Here is a 24089-nt window from a genome sequence, read left to right as displayed (position 1 = left end):
CTCCCAAAACCACGATATTGTAGCGATGCTGAGGCAGACAGGCTAAAAAACAAGCGTCTTTATTAAGGCGAACTTGTGCCCACGAGTCTAATGACTATGGTCGTCGAGCCCGAGTAGCCGAGCGGCACAGATTCAACTATCTTCCTCTTCCTCGTAGGCCGATCGCACGAACGCGTGGCGCATGCCAGCCGGGCCTTTCTGGTGCTCTTGCCACGATGATTACGGCGGGCTACTTGAACGTGGCCAACCTGTCGCGGCAATATGATTATGAAAGACGCCGCAGTGGAGGGTTCCAGAAATTTCGACCACCTGGGGTTCTTTAACGTGCACCCAAATCTGAGCACATGGGCCTACAGCATTTTCGCCTTCATAAACACACTTGTTTGCAGTCAGTGTTAGTCCTGTTTTGTCTTTCTCATACCTTCCATAGCTCATACCTCAACATTTATAGACCAGAGGTGCGAGTTAGAGGAGTGGTGTCATGACCTGCCCTTATAAACACTTTTATGAGATTTAATGGAAATATCTGATTATGTTTGATTTCGGTGTTAAAGAGCATTTACACCATGATTGAAGAGCTAATTTTATGCCAGCCGTTTCACAAGTTGACTCGCTCGGACTCAAGCTGCTAGTATGAGCGAGTCAGTCAGGTCAATAAATATGTTGCCGAGTTTTCGAGTGAGTTTATTTGAAAAAATGTTTAGAGAGTTCAAGTTCAAGAGGGTCCTGTTGAGGGAAATTTCGGTGAATCTGAGTAAGCGAACTCTCTGTTAAAATAAAAATATATCTATGAGTGAGCCCAAGAGTTAACTTTTTGCTGATCTATGACCATGATTAACAATACATAGACATCATGCAACATCTTTCCCTAATTTGACATACAGGCAGGTATGAGGTTTTTCAAGTGTGCTACTGATAAGTTACTATGGTTTTGGATATACTCAAAACTTCGATATAATGAATTATTAGTTACAATGAAGTGAATGAAAAATAGCCTTATCCCAAATACAGTGTTACAGATGAACGATTATAAGTTTTGAATATAACGAAGTTATTTTGAGAGAAGATGCAACTTTGTTGCAATGAAGTTCGAGTGTATATATACATATACATATCAATATATATGTTACTGCATAAGCCCTTGTTCTACATCATGGTGGAAGTGAGCTTGTTTTTTTTGTGTGTGTGGCAGCAGAGGCGATTTTATTGTATTAAAACTATTTCCTTGCACTTCTCTCAGAGAAAATGGAATAAGCACAGCTAAGCTGCGCATAAGAATTGCCCCGATTTTTGTGGGAAGCAATGTTCTTATGGGAGCAGTAGTCATTTTATTGTTGTAACATAAATCTTTCATCCATTTCTCTAAGAGCGAAAGTGTACAAATTCCGCGCCTATCCATCAACTCCACTGTTGACCATGAACGATCTCCTGATCCAAGTGCGCAATTTAAAACTTTTTTGGTGTGTGCACCTGCACTGCTTCGTATGACTTATTAACATAAACTTGTGTACACACACGTACACCCAGGAAGAGACAACATAGCAGTTGTCTTAATTTTATTTTTCAACGGTTCAGACCGGTTGACCGCTCTTTACGGACCAGCTATGCATGGGTCGCCACCATTCAAAAACCACGCCTACAAAAACCACGTCCTTCCATACAAAAACCACGCTCCTTCCGGTGGAGAAAACTAAATCCTCCATCAAATGCGGCCATCTAGCCAATCCGTAAATGCGCGCATCTCCACCTGAACGCTAGAGGGGAGCCCCTATTTCGTTAAAACGAGTTCCACTTGTCCAAAGCAGTTTGGCGACAGTTTAGACAGGACGAGCTCCCCTCGTCCAGAGTAGCAAAGATGCTAATACATCTACATATCACACTAAAAGCAGTGACACAATTTAAATGTCTTTGCGCTGTGATTTCCGAAACTGGAAAAAACAAAGCAGAAAAAGCCCAAACAGCAGCCACAATGTCGTATATAGTCATCAGAACATCACAGCATTGTCAAATAATGTCATAATGTTTTGATCATTATTGCTGCATTGTACAAAATTGTGGAGCGAGTAAGATATAAGAAGTCTGTCAAAGTTTTTGTTTTATGACAAATGTTGATAAAGAACAGAAAATTTTTCAATTTCAACATTTATTTAAGGATGACCAAGAACTTGCACTGGTAATGCAGCAATAACATAATAAACCAGCGCATAGCAAAAGATAAAAAAAGTGTATACCTGAGTGTGTTCAACAAAGAACCTCCGTACAATGTAATCCGAATACCTCTTTGCAGTCACAACCCTAACAGTATACTGCTTTTCAATTTCTTTGACACCATCATCAGACCAGTACTGAGAACATTTTATCTGTTTTGGGAGAGGAAGAACAAAAAAAAAGAGAAGCAGATTATAAAAACGCAAAGAAAAAACATGACATGAGCAACCTTAGAATTACCACTGGAACTTCTAGCAGTACATTGTTTTTGCAAATAGCCAGCTGGTTACAACTTTATCAGGGCTCTTGAGGTTACAGTTAACACCCAAATATATTGCCACAAACTTAAAAAAAGAACCATGGCTGTATGCCCAGACACCAAAGCTTTACGCAGTAAAACATGCTAAAGTATCTAGCAATTAGCATCAGGTTTTCGCTATTTCAACAAGCACCTTCACAGATGTCACTATGTAATGCTAATAAATATTGTATGAAGATTGGTGTATTAGTTGAAAAGCACGCACTGAAAAAATATTTTAGAAAAGGCGGGCTACCTTGCCATTTTCTTCAATTCCAGTTAGCATCACTATGACTGAGACTCTATGCTCCCATATCATCCTCCAGAAGTCTGTCACAGTCCGATCCAGAGGACCTTGTGCACAGATAAATGTCTTCTTTCCACCGAAACCCTGTTGATATGAAACAGATTAGTATATAGTTTTGCGGGCTATGCATGACAGCGAGTGAACATAAACTGCACGTGGCAAGCACAACTGACTGCAATGCTTAAAACATTACAGTACAAATACCCGATACATATGCTTCTGCATGATGCATGTGCAAAAAATGATTAATCAGTACCCTTTTTATATAAGGCAGTCTTAATTCACCTCATTTGCTAATGAACAATACTTGTTCCACTGTTATTTCAGGAAGTTCTACGGGCCTGGTTTCTTCGCATGCTGGGATCGAGTGTCTAAATGCATCATAGTAACAACATACTTGAGGCACAAAAATTTAAAAATTGAAAGATGGAATGAAAGTTGCATGTCCAGTTTATATGGGGCCAAGATTGCATAATTATTACCTCAACAAAATTTGCATTGATGTAGTCGGAGCCAGGAATGCCATCAATGGTGGAGAGTTTGACCCTAGTTTGGTCAACTGTAAGAGAACAACCGCACGACTTATGCAATTTATGCCACGCAAATGAATGACCACATCAGCTTCAGATGCAGTTATTGTGGGCGAGTACTCACAAGCCTTGATGTCTGGGTAACGATTCTTGTGCATGTTTTCTGGAGCATCAGAGGCATATGTTGTCCTGTCCTTGAACTTCTCGGGCAACATCTGTGGAGGCAGTTGTATGCACATACCGTGAAACCGAAGCTTAGATAACATGCGAGTGTAAAAAAGCATTCTTATTTATTGACTGAAGGAATTGACAACGAAAAAGTATGAGATGAACAAAGAAGACCCAGCATTTGTTCCATGACATTTACATAATTATGATTACCACAGGCTGATATTATGGTCAGTTCTGAAGCACACTATGAGCCCAAAAAACTTGTAGATACAAACCTCGAATTCACTTTGAAAGAACAAATCACTGTCACAGTGACGCTTCATGAAGGCAGTTGGCAAGTTGTCCGCCGAGATGGGGATAGAGTTTGGAGAGTTCACAAAACTGCCTCCTGGAATAACAACATACTTCAGTTTTCTACAAAACAGTTTCCGATAGCATGCCTTTATAGCGGCACTAAACATTACCTTCTTCAATAACTACACATAGTGAAGGCACAAGTTTCACAACAAAGTTTTGTTAGACTATAAACTTGCTCATGTATGGCAATGTAGCAGAGAAAAGCAGGAGGAGTAGGATAACACAGTATAAGAGCATGTAGCCAGCAAATCGGCTTAATTGTGCATCGTAACAGAGGTGCAAATGCAAAGCCTTGTTGATGGGCATTACAGAAATTCGCAGATGAGGGACACCAAAGCGGGCAGGAGGGAAAGAACCATGCGAGTGTTTCTGTGTCGCCTGTTTGTCCTTATTTCTATCGCTGTGTTACAAACTTCAGATATGTTTTATGGCTCTAATTAATATTTGGGACTTATACAGAATACCAGAGCATTTTTGTGCCTTTTAAAATACTGTAGGCCTATGTGTCAGAAGACATGCATGCAAAACAAGAAAAAAAAAAGACCCTTCTTTAACACTTCAAATAGAAACAATACGAATAAATGACAACAGTATTTTTACAGTAAGTACTTCATAAGTTTTGAGAAACAAAAAGCAAACAAGGGTGAATGACAGAACCACTGCAGGACAAGGATATTCACGAGTAACACACACTTTAGATGTTTGCCTTTGCTAAAGTGCTAGGCAGTAATTATAGAACAATGCTGCTTTAGAAATAAATGTAACACCACCATAGGCAATGATACTGCAATCTTGAACATGCCTATGTGTCATAACATCGCAGTTTCGTGTGTAAAGATGTAATAGTTCTATAAGCATGAAAATGCACAAGTAGAGGAGTGTTAGAGTGAGTAGTGAAGGCAAAGCTATGCCTATTAGTCGCAATACAGCAAAATAAATTAGGAGGCTTGCTTTGAAGCGAGTATAAGGCACAATAAAATTCCAAACCAATCAGTGCTATGAGGAAAGTGGGAGGCTAAATATATATTTAACACTGGCATGTATGACTGCTTGCGATACGGCGAATCTACACACAAGCTTTTACATGACATTAGTTAATTTTGTTCCATTCTTGAGCACGTGCATCACGAAGAGCAAGGTGCTTGTGACAATAATATTGAACTACTCACGTTGGTCGCAGTCAAGACTAGTCAATGTTTGCAACTCTACAAATGTTTTTAGCCCCTATTCCTAGCTTTGGTAAATGTTTAATCAGCCTGATTAAAACTTCGCAATCAGTTTAAAATCATTAAATCGGTTAATGGAGATGTTGGTATCTAGTAAGTTTTGCTCTACAAAGTACGATACTAGAATGCATAATGTTTGCATGTTTCATTGATTACCATATTTTAAACATGCACTTGCTCCAGTGCCAAACATATTTTGTTCTGCTTTCAAAAAAAGAAGACAAAAAAATGAAGTCAAATAGAATTCTGTCTGTTCATTGCAAGCACACTGTGCAACATGCAGGCACATGAGAGAAGGAAGGCCACAACCGCATGCAAGGACTACAGCCAAAGCTACTAGAGATAGCCAGATCATGCTTAGCAAAGAGCATGTGTTCACTTTTCGCCCGGGGAACATGGCCATTCTTCTGAATGGTTCTCCGAAGAAATGCGGTCAGACCCAGCCGCTCACCTTGGTCCTCATACAGCTGGCCATTTTTCTTCCTAAGGAGAAGAAAGACTGGTATGACTATGGCCCTTCAGTTTCAACGTGAGGGTAAAGCACTGAGTGCAAAAGCAACTAGTGTTGAAGATTAGGCATGCTGGTTTGTCGTACTTTTACCGGTATAGCGCATTATGGTAAAGAAGAAATGGCCGAGGAGACAGACGCGAGAAGACAGAGTGCTCCGTCCTCTTATGTTGGTCTGCTCTGCCATTTATTCTTTACTGTAATGTGCTTTAAGAGTTCAAATACAAGAGCAACAAATTGGAATGTTATACAAAGTAAGAATAGCAGCTAACTCTTCCGCATAACAATTCCGCATAATCATACAAAGCCCTGGTTAAAATGAATGAAGCAATTTGGGAGCAAACTGGCTTTCGTACTTTTTGTCGTCTCAACATAATGCGGTGAGAATAAAGCATGTATACGAGCCACCTAGCACTGTCTATTGGTGTGGCGTGTGCAACAGCTCTCATGAGCGCGCTTTTAAGATCAATGTTTGCAGTTTTTGCTAAAGCAACACAGCCCCATCCAACAAAAAACCTTGCACGCACACAAGGGAGGCCTAGTGAGAAGACCACTGGCTCATTTCATCCCTGCTTCAGCCGGGCTTATCCATGTGCTCGCATGCTTTTACTAATGCAAGAAAAAAAATTCGGTAAACAGAGGTTGCATGCTCAAGCCAACATTTCGACAAGTGAACTTGTTTTTCTTCAATACTGGAAGGAAACAACTCCACTTGTCGAAACGTTGGCGCGAGCACACAAATGTTTATGTACTTTTTCATCGCAAGTTACCATCTTTTCCAGACAGAAATTTTTTTGTATTTACTAACACATAAAACACGTGAAGCCCGATGCAATGTTAACAATTTGAACTTTATACGGAGTTTGAAAGTGGCGGCCAAAACCAGCCGAAAGTACCCATATAATTGCCATTGCAGCAAAATGTTTTCATCCTCAATGTATTACAAGAGCTAATGTAGAGTTTGCTCGAACACTAAATAAAATTTGGCTTGACATTGAGCAAAGTATTTGAGAAAAGAAATCCAGAAGCAAAAGGGTTGCACCAATTTAAAAGTGCACACAATTAAAGGGGCACAGCTTAAACTGCACACAAATATTGAAAGTTTTGAATGTTATTTGGCTCAAAAGCATAAAGTACGGAGACTCGTATTCAAATACACTGCGTTCAGTAAGTACTTGAAACCCAAGTACAAATGATTCTCCTTTGCTGGTGCTCCATCTTTTGACAGAACCTGTAAAATAAGGGGGCCTTGCAACACTTTTTCCAAGTAATCATCTAATGTTTTCATTAAAAGAGCTTATTGCTTCAAATTAACAAGAGAAAATATTTTAGAATCCGTAAAATATGAAGTTGCAGGCGTTTTCCACATGCTTTAAGGCCGTGGACTTTGGGTATACGGGGCAGTTTTTTGGGTATATGAAATCATTAGTAGAAAGAAAAAGCAATGATTTCTTACTGACTTAGAAAGTTAACAGTAAATTCTGGGCCATGTATTTAGATTGCATATTCTCGGAAACCTTGACTATCAATTGGCAGCAATTTTTGTACCGGGACTCTGGGGGCAGCGAGTCATCACAGGTTGCAGCCAGGTAATATACTTATCAAATACAGTGCATCCAGTAACAGTGGTGTCTTACTTCATGATGCACACAATGATGACCATCATCAAAGCCACAAGGACAAGGCCACATATTACTCCAAACACAATTGCAGCAGGGCTTTCAGCAGTGATAGTGTTGCGATCAGTGCCTGTGTAGAAAAAAAAAAAGCATATGCTACAGTGCATGTAGTGCTGGCACTGTATGAACATTTGCATTCTCTTGCTTCAATCTGTGCATGCATGTGTACATATAGGATAAGAACAAAAGAAGAGGTCTTGCAGATAAAAATGGTAGCAAAATTTCTTAACCTTGCTTGCATGAAATTACAGTAAAGAGATGTAACTTGAAAATGGGAAAGAATCAGAAAGATTACAAAAGTATTTCAACGAATCAGTTACTTTTATCAGACAATACGGTTGCTGAATGCAAGTTCAATACAAAGTGCAAGCACAAATTTCAGAAAAAAATTAAAATACAAGCACACATACATTTCAAGACAGTGAAACAGGTTACAATGTTTTAATGTATTTTTGAAGTGAATGTTAAAAAGGTGATAGATTGATTGATTGATTCATTTGTGGGGTTTAACGTCCCAAAACCACCATATGATTATGAGAGACGGTGTAGTGGAGGGCTCCGGAAATTTCGACCACCTGGGGTTCTTTAACGTGCACCCAAATTCGAGTACACGGGCCTACAACATTTCCACCTCCATCGTAAATGCAGCCGCCACCGCCGGGATTTGATCCCGCGACCTGCGGGTCAGCAGCCGAGTACCTTAGCCACTAGACCACCGTGGCGGGGCTAAAAAGGTGATAGAGACAAAGGTTTAATATGAAATCATTGTCAAATATTTCTGAATTTCTCGCATCCCAATTTTCTTATCAAGTGGAACAGAATCATTGCAACAGGCATAATTGACCGTCTTTGCTAATAAAAAATTTTACCCTTCAGTACTGCTTCCACATTGGGGATTCCTGTGGCACTCAATTTACAGAATTATTTGCTAGCTCTGAGTTGCAACCATTTAGCCCTAAGGTTGCAAGCAACAGCTTCATATTTATTTTTCGTAATACCATACTGGTTTGTGAAGTTAAGTTACAGTGATGGGGATCAACATTCTTTGTCAACATTTTTTAAGTTGCTGTAAGGAATCTGAGTAAGATGGTTTCATTTCGAACTATATGACAACAAAAAAGTTTTAAAAAATCCACTTGCCATATTCAATATAAAAAAGACATTCAGTTAAAAAACAAAAGTAGGCTCGTGCGAATATTCGAGTACTTCGAACATTTGAAACAAAGACAATATTTGAGTTCACTTCAAAATGAATTTAAAGTATCCTTTATTTTTATTGAAATGAACAAATAGACGTTTATAAACTGCATGTATCCCTTTGGAAAGGTGATCTTGCTGCAGTAGAGGGGTGCCGTAGCATGAATACTACCCTACCAAGAAAGAAATTCGCACTGCTGCAAAGCCCCAGTTCAAGGTTAAATAAACATATTGCCCTTGCATTAATTGATAATTTTTTTTACTTCAAAAGCTTGTTATACCGGCTCATCTGGCTTAAGTACAGCAAATTTTCAAATGAAACATACTTTACAAGTCATCACTTGAAATTTACCTAAAGCGAGGCCCTGCTACTATTCAAAGTTGCTTCCACTTCACTTTGAATAATAAAAAAAAAAGACAATTGCACATACCTTGCTTCAATTAAAAAAATATTATGCAGGTTAGTTGAGCATGAAAATTACGCTCACTTTTCTTTATATGATGCGATATACACCATTCAAATTCAATTCGAAATTATTTGACCGATTCACTTTTCACTCCGAATTCACTTAAAACCTTAAATTTTCTATTCGCACAAGCCTAAACAAAAGCGTTGTAGAGGAAAAAAACAATGTGTGCTTCTTTGGGGTGACTTATACTCAGCGCATTTCATTATGAATGGTCGCAGAGACCCACCTGTCTCCACTGGAGCAAAGTAAGGGCTCTGCTGAGAGAGCAACGCCCCATTAGAACCTCGAACATGTACTTGGACAAAGCCGGTGTAGTTTGTGTTGGCCGCAAGTGCGCCATCGCGCACATATTCAACATCGACGGCAGGTGTGGACGGCTCGGTGATGTTGAGTGCATCGGCAGCTCTTCTGTTCATGCGCGAGTCCTCTGTTGTGCTCCGCATCGAATCAGCAGAGCACACATGATTCCTTTCGTCCCCAAGGATCACCTCTTCCACAAAGTCTTCACTGAAAGTCAAAAGATAATGAATAAGTTACATAATAGGGTCGACATTCACACACACATTTTATTTCATTGCTGCAGATAATCACTTCAAAATGGTTAGGTGCCAAATGAATAAATGCTTCTACATCCTTGATAGTACAATAAATGCAATGGGCAACACATACTATAGTGCACTTTTTTGTCCTAAACAACTCAAGCCTAAAACTTAAACCTTATTACAAAAATGTTCGATTCATTAACAGAATAGTATAAACAAGTTGCTTTCAAAGGTTCTTGATTTTATTATGATGAGCATTCAGTTGGGCTAATAATAACTGTCAGTATAGCAGACGATGTCAGAAAAAAATATAACTGAATGATTTTACAAAAACCTCCTGCATTTAACACTATTAGATGAAGCTGCAGTCTGCAGCTGTTTTTGGTTTAGACATGCCATATTATCTTGTTGAATGGCTGATAAACTGCCCAAATGACAAGTTTGATTTACAATAGTGCCTTTGCAAAACAAGTACAAACGGCAAAAAAAGTTCTTGATATACGAAACAGTCCGATCCGAAATGTTCAATTTTTAAATATTTTTAACGTTTTGGTGCTTTACGCATTGCTTATTTACACTTGACATATCAATTAACTAATATTTATTTCTTTTCTAGCTGAGGTTTGGTTTCAGATTACGAACGAATTCCCAAGCAGAAGACAGCTGAAAGGTGCATTCCAATATAAGTATTTTAGATGACAGATAAAAAATTTGATTTTCCCGTGATATCTGCCAGGTAAACAAGGAGGAATTTGTGGACGAGTAATAAAAAAGTAGAGGCAAACAAAAAATGAAATTATGCCAGCTTTGCACTAATGCTTTAAGGCCGAAGGCAGAGTGCAAATGGGCGATGTTCCTTGTTCCTGTTTATTTCTTCTTCCTTTGTTCTCTTTCTGAGCCTTGCTCCAAGTTTCTTGTATCTCTTTTTGTGTCAGTTTAATACTATTTCTTTCTCTCTCACTCAATTTCTATCTCTAATTTTCTTTTCTGTCTCTTTTTCTTTATCTCTGCTTCATTCTCTTTCTTAGTTTGTCTTTTTTTTACACCCTTCTTTGCTTTTCTGTCTGTTATTCTCTATTTTTCTGTCATTTATTATGACTATTTTTGTTTCACTTTTTCTCCCTATTTTCTCTTTGTTTTTTTTTCATGCTTGAAATGAAAATTTTGCACAAATCGCAATCAAAGCCACATGACGTATCCAGTGAGCCCAAGAAAAAAAAGCACTAGTCCAAATTGCACAAGACATGGCTTAAAAGCCCGCACTTTACAGAACACCATTTTTATGCTTTGTACCTGCTGATAGCCTCTGCAATGTAGGCTCCATTGCTGCTTACACGATGCACTTCATGATAGGACGTGATGTTTAGTTGCTTTTGGTCCTTGGGCAATGACTCTAATGTCTCCCCACGGGCAAGCTTCACCACGATCACCCTGTAGCACCTGAAAGGTCATAGTGCATGATTAATCAATAGCCTGAATTTCTGCAGGGTAAGTGGGTAACGGCTGTAAGCACTGCTCACTACATTAAAGTATGTTGCATGGCTAGGTCAACTAGGTAGTTGCAGGTACTGCGCTCTCATTTAATGTGTCGACTGGATCAGCGAGATGTTGCAAATAACTTGAAGAGGCCCCCGCAACAATTTTCGAACATGGCTACAAAATGCTGCCAATTTACAGTCGAGGCTCCTGCAAACAAGCCAAACATTGTAGCAGAGCACAGCATAGAATTGGCAATTAAATTTCAAAGCCAGCTAGAAATTGCTTTTTTTTCCTTTGACAAATGATGAGAGATACCCCAAGACAACTACGTTATCAGCCCGAAAGCACATGGCAATAGCCTAATGTCAACATTGCAAGCTGCATAGTTACTATGACCGCTGTAGTGCACCACGAACATGTCCACCATGCTCTACATTGCACCAGTTTGCTGCGATCACATTGTAAGTAGACTGTACGTTCAAAGAAAAAAAAAAGGAAAGTATGGTCATGACGTGTGCTGACATATGAAACCAGCCCCTCGTCATTCCCCGCTGCATAGCTTCAGATTGCAAACTGGTACGAAAGGCGAGAGGAGGCACTCTGAGCAAGCGGCAAGTCTTTGAGCCTACTTGTACTGCACAGATTCGAAACATTTTTCTGGACGTTGATTCACGAGGCGTAGTGAAACTCTGGTAGTGAAATTATTGCACGATTACTCGAGAAAGATTTGCAGGGCCCCTTGAAAATGCTAATACGAAAATTTTCTGTTGCAATATAATTGTGTTGGTTGTCTGTATTGGAAGTAAGTGGCCTGTTAACATAGTTTGTTGTTACTCCTCGGTGTCACTCTGAATGACTGCCTATAGCTTCGGCACGCTTGTCGATACAGCAACATTGTGCAATTTAAAATAATTACTGTTAGCTATAGAATGCTTGGACAGTATTAATTACTTTATTAGGAGGACCTTGCTAATAGTGAAACCGTGCCCATGGAGTTTCACGAGCTGCGAAATGCTCCAGTGTGCAAAGCAGCAGATAAGTGCTTTTGTTTTTGCAGGACCAGGCCCTCCACATAGCCTACCGAAAAAGGTACACATTGTGCTTGTGCAAATATTCGTGCACTTGAAATATGCAAATGGACAATTCAAGTTTAAATTGTTAGAAATGTCAAAGTATTTGAAATTATTGAATGGACATGTATAAACAGCATGCAACTTCTTGTAAAAGTAGTTTTCCTACAGACATCCATAAAAAAAAATATCCACTGCTCCGAAGCCCCACTTCAAGGTTAAATGAACATGCTAGTTTTACATCGATTCATCATCTTTTAAGTTTAATAGCTTTTTATACTGACTTATATGACCTATGTATAGCAAATTTTAAAATGTAGCATATCTTACAAGTTATCACTTCCATTCTACCGAAAGCAAATCCTGCTACTATTCAAAGTTGATTCCACTTCCCTTGAACCGAAAAGAATGACATTTGTATGTCTTGTTTCAAATTAAAAAAAAATAGTGAGCAGGTTAGTTGGGTCCCAACAAATCTGAAAATTTTTCCTTTATAATAACTGATATAGTATACGATCTGAATTCATATTGAAGCCATTCGACCAAATCACTATTTGCTATGAATCTGTTTCGAACCTAACGTCTACTTTTCACACAAAGCTAGTACATATGCAGATTTGTGCGCACCACAACAATGTCAACAGAAGACACGGCATAGTAATACAACAACCTTTCCTACAGATGCAATACGTACAGGATGTTTCCATTCCTTTCGGACACTCGTTTCAAGTGGAGCTTTAGCTGCCTGTGACGCTTTTCACGCTCCATTCGCTGAAGGTTGAACTTGGGCAGTTGTGCTGGCCCTGAGGAAAATTGCATTAAATTGTTAAAAAAAAACATTTACATCACAAAGAGTGTATCGTATTTCTAAGCAGATAAACTTCTGCGTCAAGCTGGCAATTAGTGAAAACAACTCAGGTAAACAGGATTGATGGTACAAGTTTATGCATTAACTCTTAATACCTAGGAGCAAGATGCCAACAGTGTTCATTACTACAAAAATTTGCGCACATGACTTCCTGTAGCCTCAATAAATGGAATCCAAGTTCTGCTATTGCGCCAAGCTTGTTATTTCCTTGCTTTGTTTGATATAATCTTTAGTTAGTTATGCAGTTCAGGTATTAGCAATAATTCTGTGAAATATTTATGGAACGTTTCCTTTCACAATTCTCGGGGCGAGCACATTAAAAACTTTGCTATAAGAAAGGCGGTGTTTGGCAGCGAGGGCCCTTTCTAGAAATTTACCTAACTTCATTACTTCTAATCGCCTCCACGCCACGCAAGCTCCATAGCAATAAAACAAAAAGCACCTCCAGAAACAAATTTTGGAAAATGAAATTACTTTAGTACACAATCTGACTAGAGTATAAAGTTGGGCGTGTTGGTAAGACAACAACGTAGCACGTAAAATATGAGACACAGGACAAAGGAAGCGCTCTCCTCTGTCCCTTCCCTTGTCCTGTGTCTCATATTTCACCCGCTACGCTATTAACACAATCGCAGTTAGCCCATTATTGTCGCAACAACCTGAAATATTATGCTTCCATTTGTTGGTGATGTTCTTAATTCTGCATTATAAAATTATATGTCCAACAAATGTTCCAAACAGTGCACTAAAGTTAAGAAAGTCCTAAATGAAACGATTAAAGTGTAGAAGCAACAGCTGTGGTTTCTTGTCAGAGCATGATGTATTTTTGTATAATTTGTAATTAGTGGCATGCCTGTGATAACCCTGTGACCCAACTAAAAATTTCAAGTTTCACTCAACTAATATGCATTCCAAAGTATATTTAACCAAACTACCATACCAGCAAAGACAAATTGCATATTTTTCAGCACATGACTAGTTTGGTCTTTTGGTCGATGACTTTAACATACAATTTGAACAGTCAGTCATCAGTGCATATGCGCACGAACATGGATGAACAAGGTCAAGTTATGCTAATGCTTAATTTGCTATGTGGATTAAGTGTGGTGGCTGATTAAAAAGAATCACAGCAAATTCCATTCCAAGCGAAATATGCATAAATTGAAGAGCAGTAATTTGGCTGTGTTTACCTCAAGTTTATCTGCACTTTTCGGCTATTTTCTTCTTGCGTCTGTAATTCCCCTTTCTCCATCCATGTGTTCTTTTTGTTCTACAGATTTTGTACTGTTAACTACTCCGATTGTGGAGCAGCAAACAACTCCTGCTGCTGGCATATCGCATTTGCTTTTTTTTCGTAGATCTCTGTCCAATTACTGATGCTGGCTCAGACAGACGAACAAACCCTTGAGTGATACTAGCATTCATGGGCAAGCATGCGTTGGCATTTCAAATATGCAGGCTTCTTTTCACGTCTTGTGTGTATCAACACAGAAAGTGTGCGACGCCAGTATGAGACAACAAATGAGCGGTTCCTTAGATTGCTGCACAATTAAAACTACTCTGCATAATTCTAGGACACCTATGTTAAACCAAGTCTCAAAATTCATCGCAACGGTTGAGCTAGCATACCTATCGGAGGTGAAGTGCAGGTCGATCGAGCTGTCACACCACTCAGATTTCCGCAGCCAGCCTTGTTCACGGTGCAAATGCGCACGGTGTAGTTGGTGTTGGGCTTGATGGTGATGGTATACTTAAGAGTGGTGGAGTTTACTTCATGCGGCTCCTTCAGACGCTCCGTGTCAAAGACACCCGTCTCGCGTCGAAAAAACGCATGCCCTTCTAACAGGACCTACGAGAAGGAAATGGAAATGAAAAGGAAGTGAAAAATATTAAAAACATTGCTTTGCAGGTACTGCGGCTTTCATGCTAGTGTAAGCTCTATTCACAGGAGCTGCAGGTTGAGAAGTCATTGAAAAACTAAGTCTTGCAGAGGTATTGAAACAGTTAGGAAATTTCCTTATTTTATGTTTCTATTTTCACAATACTTCAATGTTGCCAAGTTGGAAACAGCTCACCAAAATGGTATAAAAAAAAGCTACCTTGAAAATGAATGAAGTGTACACGAGAGAATGAAGGTTTTCAGCAAGCTTAACTACATGTGCACATATTTATTCTGAACTTACCATCCTGCGAAGTTTCCTGTGGTAATCACTGCATAGCAGGGGCAAAACTAAGACTTCCACTAAACACTATCAAAGTTAACTTCTGCTTGCCACCTGGGCCAGTAACCAACTGTCCGGTGCAATCAATGAGTATGCATGTACCAGACAATTGCAATACTGTTAGCGCAAAATAGGTACACTTTCTGTCCAAGTTGCCATTTTGCAATCAGGGTAGGAGAGATTTGGGCGAAGAAGCGCTACTAGGAAAGCAAAGAGCAGTTAGATTTACCTTGTAACCAACAATAGTTCCACGCGCATCCTCGGGTGGGTGCCATGTGATGATGCCGTAAGTCATGTTCATTTCCGTATTTGCAACACAAAACATTGTCACATTCTGTGGTGCTCCAGCCACTGAAAGATTGATGCATAGGCACATATACGATAAACTTTCACTACCTGTGTACTTTATAAAAAGAAATATGGCTGCTGAAGTAGTTATGATATAGTTATTGTATAACAATAGGTCCTAAAAAGCAAAGTTGAGTCTGATAACCATACTGAAATTCTCAAACTAATCATGATCATCTGCACATAGAGAAATTAAAAAAAATGTGAGGCTGACAGTGTGCACCGAGTAGTCTTGGTAATGACTGTACAGGCGCAGAGCAGATCTCTTCACGACATCTACAATATAGTACAACCACCAGATGATGGCAATGGAATGTTGAAGCCAGGTTACTTTCAACCAATGCACAAGCAGTACACATTGTTGCCATAACATTGACACAATGTTTATGCAAGATTCACTATGTTGTGGTCACATTGTGTCAACAATTGATACAACTGATGCTGCAAAGGATACGAATGTCGAATTCCATCACTTCTGGCAGTAATGAGTGAGGAGTGTGAACATTTACCGAGATGTTTAGGTGTATTGTGAACAATTTTCGTAGATCATGTTTATGAAGTCTTTTTAGGGCGCATGTGCACTTAATTTTCTACGTGTGCTTGGGGAATGACCATAAGCGGCATGTCTGTTAGAAAATACGAAAACCTGCGGCCAAACAATTTCCTTTTAAAAGGCGGTGGAATGAAAATCTCCATTCGTTAAGCCCCCCATTCTCCTTGATGTTACCTGAAGTGCTGCCAAGAAGCCCTGTTCTGCATCAAATGCTCTCAGCCACATTCAATAGCCCTCTTAATATGTGGGGCTTTATATTCCAAAACTACAATGCGATTATCAGGGACACCGCAATGGAGAGCTTTAGAAATTCCCACCATCTGGCGTTCTTTTACATGCACCGACATTGCACAGTACATGTGCCTCTGGCGTTTCACCTCCATGGAGTAAGCAGCCAAGCAACATAACCGCTACACCACCGTGGTGGTGTTTAGCAGCTTTGAAGAAGCACCAAGTGAACAATGTGAAGCACGGAATAGCCTTACAGCTGATTCCACTGCAGTCATCACATTTTGGCGAGACGGAGGGAGGAGGTATCACTTCATTGGGTACGACACCGTCTCTGCGCGAGTCGGAAAATGTTACCAGCCCTGTGCATTGCATGCAATGGACTGATAGCCAAGTGACTTTCCATGTTTTCTATTGTCATAGATTGCAAACTTGCAAACTTCACACAATGCTGAGATTGTGCATTCTTATGACATAGCCCTAGCCTATGATTCATGATATTTGAGTATTTATGGGAAGTTATTGGAATGAAAGTGGAATGAGATTGAGTTGCCACTATATCCAAACTCAAAACTTTACAGCACCTTTCGACGTATATTGAATGATGTTGCATTTAAAATGCAGTAGAGTCTGCTCCTCCACTTTGGTCAAAAAACCATATCATCAATCTCTGCATTTCTTGTGGCCGTGTCAGCTATCCTATCACCAGAGATGCTGCAAGCACTTAAGCCATTCTCAATGATGTAGTTCGAAGTGAAATGACCAAAATGTATTCTTGTTTATCGCTTAATGCTGAACGAGAAGTGTGTGTCAGAGGGGAGGAATTCATAGTCTAATTGTGAGGTAATGCTAGCTAAGAAGAATGAAAATTAGCTCGGCAGAGAACTTTTTGCAACAGAGCTAAATGTCTTCAGTAGAGCATAGAGATATTTCTTAGTATCATGCAGAAGCTGCTGCAATGCAGCTATCACATTTCCTGAGAGATGTGAATGAATGCAAAAGAACTTCAAAATCTGTTTACTTCCGTCAGCTGTGCTCACGTCCAGCTGCTCGGACCAATTTCCACAGCCAATGATGTTGCAAGCACGCATCTGAAACAGGTAAACCATAGTAATGTACTAATCTTTAATACTTGCATTTAGATGCATAGTATTGTAAAAATTATATGCAGGTCAGAAGTGCTAGTAAGTTAATTTGCTAAATATTTCTTATAAAAAGAAAAAATATGACCATGGGATCTTCGTTAGACAAAAGGTCATACTAATCATTTTAGGCTACATAAGAAGTATATATAAAAATCAGACAAATGACGAAAGCTCAAGACAAGTATAAGTAATTGATAAGCCATTATGCTAATTGGAAGTCTGCCAAAAGGGTGCACAAAATATTTTCACGGTCATTGACAACATCAGGCTTGATAGAGTGTGAAAGATAGAAAGAAAATCATGTGCTCATAAAAATATGTTCACAATTCATTTTTCAGGAGAGAGGCCAATTGTATGCTTTCAGTTAAAATCACTGGACACTGTCATAGAGTGATGGTCACATGTAGGTAACTTCAAAAGATTATGTCTTAGTTTCAGCACTCAAGGCCCAACCGCATGCACGTGATTTTCTAACGACAATGACAAGCGTCAACGACAAACTTGCACCATCGTGATGGCTGCAACCACATGTTGGCAACAAAGTGTCAGTGTTGGTAGATAGCAAGCTGACGTGTGCATACCCACAAACTGCGAAAAGAAGTTTAAAAAGGTAGCTCGATGATAACATGCCAAATCTATTGCTGTCTTGTGTAGCATAAGGAAGCCACAGAAGCATTTCATGACCTTCTTTCGTAATATTTGATTTCACCGCGACAGGGTGCCCAGAAGCATAGTACGCTATGGTGGCTATGACGCACTTTGCATGACGATTTTACAAAGCAGCAAGCAACCAAGTTGTCACAAGCTACTGTCGAAACATATAAACAAACCTTCGATAATGAGATTCACAATAAAATACGGCTGCTCTCTCACTCTCCGAGTGAGATGCAAATGTAAAAAAGGTACAAGCATCGAGAGCAAATTACTACCGAAGTGAGGATCAGGGACTAGCCGTGTTGCCAGAAATCGCCACACTGGCTTGCGGGCGACAAGCGATCATTTCAAGTTTTCCAGACACGGCTGACAAGACAAGCGGCGGCAGCGGATGGGCCTCCGTGACAGCAAATCTTGTCGATAGTCGCTAGAAAATCGTGTGCATGCTGTTGGGCCAAAAAGCAAGTGTAGTGGTAGCGATTTTGTGAGTAGCAACAGTGCACTTACTGCAATAGTAAAAAGAAATAGTATAACAAAAAAAAGTTTTAATACAATTCTTATTTATACAATCGGTACCAATGACATTAGCTCACCAGCTTAGTGCATAGCTAAAAAAATTGGATAAAAAAATTCTATTGCCTTTTATCAAAAAACCAGCATTATTGTTTAAGTTACCCCACAACATCCTGTCTACATTTTCTTACTACTGAGCAGCTGTGCCTCATCCAGATTTACACGTATATTAAAATTGACAAGCACCAGTTTTTACTAAACACACCCCAATTCTAAAGCACAATCGATAATCCTAACAGAAAAAAATAAATGAAAGTCAATACTAACATGCATGCGGTTCCTGCAAATGATGACACAAAGTGAAACATTTTCAGCATAAAATAAGCCCATTTATTCGATTTCTGTCATTCCCGGACAGGTCTTTATCATAGTCTGGTCACAGCGCCCATTTCATCCTATGTTTCATTCACAACAATGGAGGTTTTGCATTACTAAGTGCCCTAATGACCTCACTTTTTATTCGAGTTCCACGCCAAGCTTCATGCACTCATCTTGTCATTTGCATGATAGATAGGTTCTGTAGCCAGCTGTGAACATGTTGCATCCATTCATAAGACACTGTAATTTGGCGTCTGCGTGCAGTCTTTCCAGGACCTATTTATGCACACATCTAGAGACTGTATTGGAGATTTCATGCGATCCAGTGTTACCACCGAGTTTAAATTATCACTTAGTCCATGTGGCAATCAGCAAGTTTGTCCATGACATGCTGGTCTAGGTGGCACTTGAAAGCATGGAGTCTAGCACTAGGCTGGCATTTCACCTCTCATGCCACACACAATCAAACCAGTGAATAACAAGATTCGTATCCATCCAACCTTTTTCACTTGGAAGCCCTGTCACCTCTTGCATAAAGCTCAAGGTTGCGGAAGTGCTTGAGCTTAAGCACAAGGAAAAAGAGGCAACACTTTGCTATCTGGTGTATATGCCAGCATTGGTATGCTCTAGTCTTGTCATTGCTGAACGTAAGCATGCAAACTTTTGTCTAGGTAAGTATGTTGCTGTTGAAATAGATGTCAGCATGATTTTGTCTAGGTGGTCGCAAATGCAAACCCCGTGTTACATTGCGGTGGTGGACGGAAATATTGCTGGTGGAAATTGGGTCATGAATGAGTGTTGGTGTGGTTTAGGGGGGGGGGGGGGGGGGTCATGCACGCTTTTTTACCCACTCTCCCACTTGATGTCCATGCAAGAGTTTGATTGGCGTTGCCTATCTGCCCAAGTTGAGAAGGCATATTGTGTTGTAATGATAGAATGTATTGCTAAAAGGAATCAACATTTCGTCACGCCAAAGACATTGCAGTAATAGCAGCATTACGATCAGTGCCCAGATATAGAGGTGTTTATGTTGGCTCCCAGTAGAAAAAGTAGGTGTGTAACAGTTACGGAATAAAAGAGGCGTTCACTCACCTGAAAGATGTACTGTTCTCCTGGTGTGAGGCTTACATAGACATACATGTGCTTCAGCCTGTTCTGTGGCTCGGCTGAGAGTGTTGTCTGGTTGCGGTGGACTTGGCCTGGACGAAAGAGCTCCAACTGGTACTGGCTGATGTTTGCGCCATTATCATGACTAGGCCTTCGCCATGCAAACACCAGGGTCTCATTAGTTGTTGCCAACAGATGCACCTGGTTGATTTTTGGTGGAACTGGATGGATTAAAAAGAAATGACAGTCGAGCGCATTAGCTTTGAATGATTAGACATGCGGTTCATACCGAAAAATTGACAGTCATGTGCACAGCATCACATGTAGCTTTCGAAACCACTTTATTAAGATATTATACAGGCTGAATATCTAAGAGCTATTCTAACAAGTGAGGCACAAACACTGCTCAATGAGCTAAAAAACTCTGCTTGGAAACTCACTTTGACATTGAGCTCATTAGTTAAAACATGAATCCCATTATAAAGACAATATTGCATGTTCACAAGATGCTGCGTAACCTGAAGAATATAGTCAGAAAAGTAGGAGTGAAACTCGTTTTCTGTGCAACAGCATAACTTGTGGTTTTCTCTTACAAAAGTGCTTTTCAGATAACAAAATATTAGCTATGTGCTTAAAGACATAGTAATTTCATGAACATCTTTACAGACTAATAATAATAATAATAATAATAATAATAATAATAACAACAACTGTTAGGGTTTTACGTGCCAAAACCAGCATATTATTACGATGGATGTCGTAGTGGAGGGCTGTGAAAGAAAATTTTGACCACCTGGTGTTCTTTACCATGCACCTAAATCTAAGTACACGGTTTTATAGCAATTCACCACCATCAAAATGCAGCCGCCATGGCCAGCATTCGACCTGCGAGCTATGGATTTACATTTTTGCACTAACCACTATACCACTGTGGTGGGTGTCTTTATATAGTTATTCTTAAGTTTTATTTCCTGGGATATAGAAGTTATACCTACAAAACTGTTCAAAGAGAAGTCTATTTATGCAGAAGAATCAGTATGGGTATATAGATACTGTACAAAAATTTCTTTGCAGGTTATGTCTATGTATCAGCCTTCTGTTACCCAGCCACATACCTCGCTTTCTGTACACCCACACAAACACTCATACAAGCACACACACACACACCTTCGTGCAAACATGCATTTTGCCTAACTAACTTACCATTTAAAATTTGTTTACAGCTATTTAGGCCTCATACGTGCTTGAGAAAGTGGATAAGGATACATGAATTTTTGAACACACATGCGAGACCGCAGTTTTCTTTAAAATATCCTTAGGCTTGAGAAAACCTGTGAACCGGGATGCATACCATCCGGTGGCATAGTGATGTTTCGTTGCTCCCAGGGTCCGTTACCGACCGAGTTGACAGCCGCAAGGCGGAAACCGTAGGTGGCACCAGGTGCCAGGTAGTGGACAAGGTAAGAGGTCATGTTCGGTGGCACTGCATTGTGCACGTCCAGCCAGTCGGCTTCGGTGGAGTAGTTGCGCACCTGGAGGTGGTAGCGCGATACGGGCTGGTTGCCCGAGTGGCGCACATGCCAGCTGAGCTTTGCTGTGCGCGCGTCCTCGGCCTTCAGTGATGACAGGTTCACCTCTGGGGGCTCTGTAAATGGTGATCATCATCATCATCATCAGCTTGACAACGTCCACTGCAGGACAAAGGCCTCTCTCATGTTCCGCAAGTTAACCCGGTCCTGTGGTTACTGCTGCAAATTTATACCCGCAAACTTCTAAATCTCATCTGCCCACCTAACCTTCTGTTTCCCCCTAACCCGCTTGCCTTCTCTGGGAATCCAGTCAGTTACCCTTAATGACCAGCGGTTATCCTGTCTATGAGCTACATGCCCGGCCCATGTCCATTTCCTCTTCTTGATTTCAGCTATGATATCCTTAACCCCCGTTTGTTCCCTAATCCACTCTGCTCTCTTCTTGCCTCTTAAGGTTACACCTACCATTTTTCTTTCTATTGCTTACTGCGTCGTCCTCAATTTAAGTTGAACTTTCTTGCAAGTCTCCAGGTTCTTTGTAAGTCTCCAAGTACCGGCAAGATACAGCTGTTATATACCTTCCTCTTGAGGGATAATGGTAATCTACCTGTCATAATTTGAGAGTGCTTGCCAAATGTGCTCCACCCCATTCTTATTCTTCTAGTTACTTCAATCTCGTGGTTTGGCTCCGCGGTTATTACCTGCCCTAAGTAGACATAGTCTTTTACAACTTGAAGTGCACTATTACCTATCTCGAAGCGCTGCTCTCTTAAGAGGTTGTTGTACATTACTTTCGTTTGCTGCAGATTAATTTTAAGACCCACCTTTCTCCTCTCCCTGTCTAACTCCATAATCATGAGTTGCAATTCCTCTCCCGAGTTACTCAGCAATGCAATGTTATCGGCGAAGCGCAGGTTACTAAGGTATTCTCCATTAACTCTTATCCCTAACTGTTCCCATTCTAGGCTTCTGAAAACCTCCTGTAAGCACGCGGTAAGTAGCATTGGGGAGATTGTGTCCCCCTGCCTTACACCCTTCTTGATTGGTATTCTGTTGCTTTCTTTATGAAGCACTATGGTAGCAGTTGATCCCCTGTAGATTTCTTCCAGAATGTTTATATATACTTCATCGACGCCCTGATTCTGCAGTGCCTGCATGACGGCTGATATTTCTACAGAATCAAACGCCTTCTCGTAATCTATGAAAGCTATGTATAGTGGTTGGTTATATTTTGAGCATTTCTCTATTACCTGATTGATAGTATGAATGTGGTAGATTGTTGAGTAGCCTGTTCGAAATCCTGCTTGTTCCTTTGGTTGATTGATTTCTAATGTTTTCTTTACTCTGTTAGCAATTACTTTTGTAAATAGCTTGTACACTACAGAGAGCAAGCTGATCGGCCTGTAATTCTTCAAGTCCTTGTCATCTCCTTTCTTATGTATTAAGATGATGTTAGCGTTCTTCCAGGACTCTGGTACTCTTCACGTCAGGAGACACCTTGTAAACAGGGTGGCTAGTTTTTCTAACACAATCTGTCCTTCATCTTTTAGCAGATCTGATGTTACCTGATCCTCACCAGCAGCTTTGCCTCTTTGCATGCTCTCCAAAGCTTTTCTGACTTCTTCTATCATTCCTGGTGGGGTGTCATCTGGGTTACTGCTAGTTCTTATAGTATTAAAGTCGTGGTTGTCCCGGCTACTGCAGAGATCTTTGTAAAACTCCTCTGCTATTTTAACTATCCTATCCATATTGGTAGTTGTTATTTTGCCTTCTTTGTCCCTTAGTGCATACATCCGATTTTCGCCTATCTTAAGTTTCCTCTTCACTGCTTTGACGCTTCCTCCATTTTTCAGAGCGTGTTCAATTCTCTCCATGTTATACCTTCTTACATTGCATACCTTACGCCTATTAACGGGGAATAAATTTAGTTTTACTTCTTTAGAAGGGAATCAGGTGGCACATCGAAATGCGAGTGATTGCAAAACACAATGCATGCACACAAAAATTAATGGGGTACAAAGTCACAGGAAAAAAAAACATCAATAAAAACAAATTGCGTGTCGCAACAATAGTTAAGTGCTAGCTAAAACCACATCCCCGCACCATTCAATGTTGGTTGCCAGGGCATTTTTGTCTGTGACACTGCACAGAATCTTTTGATAGAAACACAATCTATGAAATTGAAATAGTTAACAAATGAGAAAAGTACCATGTACTTTCATTGAGTACATACCGAGACACAGATTTTCACACACACACACAAAAAAGTGGAGGCACTCGAATTGAGGCGCTTGATGATCGTGCCGTTTCGAAACAGTTCCCCGAGTTACGTGTCAGCAGGCAGACGTAACAAAACGTACGGTCTGGGAAGAAAGTTATTTTTTGCCCCTTCACGCTGCACTGCGAGAAGGTCACATTACGTTGTTGCTTCCCTTTCCAATGCACGGTGTAGTCTAGTCGTTTTCCCTCTGCCTTGATACGGGAAGGAGATGCCAAAGCACC

General features: G+C 40.2%; 1 protein-coding gene across 2 annotated transcripts in view; it reads right to left on the bottom strand.

Annotated features, from left to right (window-relative positions):
* The window catches only part of LOC119181903 (tyrosine-protein phosphatase 69D), a 710121-nt gene that overhangs the window by 22258 nt on the left and 663774 nt on the right, over positions 1-24089 (bottom strand). The window contains exons 5-19 of one of the 2 annotated variants that reach the window (XM_075874953.1): positions 21410-21703; positions 20044-20279; positions 17283-17352; positions 15362-15483; positions 14540-14759; positions 12737-12845; positions 10787-10933; positions 9178-9458; positions 7243-7354; positions 5477-5580; positions 3790-3902; positions 3468-3558; positions 3296-3372; positions 2763-2897; positions 2232-2360 (exon numbers count right to left, since the gene is read on the bottom strand). In XM_075874953.1, the coding sequence (XP_075731068.1) occupies positions 2232-2360; positions 2763-2897; positions 3296-3372; positions 3468-3558; positions 3790-3902; positions 5477-5580; positions 7243-7354; positions 9178-9458; positions 10787-10933; positions 12737-12845; positions 14540-14759; positions 15362-15483; positions 17283-17352; positions 20044-20279; positions 21410-21703 (2240 nt within the window). The remainder of the gene's footprint in view (positions 1-2231; positions 2361-2762; positions 2898-3295; positions 3373-3467; positions 3559-3789; positions 3903-5476; positions 5581-7242; positions 7355-9177; positions 9459-10786; positions 10934-12736; positions 12846-14539; positions 14760-15361; positions 15484-17282; positions 17353-20043; positions 20280-21409; positions 21704-24089) is intronic. The other variant, XM_075874954.1, reaches the window with a different exon arrangement.

This window comes from Rhipicephalus microplus, chromosome 10, assembly GCF_043290135.1.
Source record: "Rhipicephalus microplus isolate Deutch F79 chromosome 10, USDA_Rmic, whole genome shotgun sequence".
NCBI classification, from domain to species: domain Eukaryota; kingdom Metazoa; phylum Arthropoda; class Arachnida; order Ixodida; family Ixodidae; genus Rhipicephalus; species Rhipicephalus microplus.
This window is presented reverse-complemented; position numbering and strand designations above follow the sequence as displayed.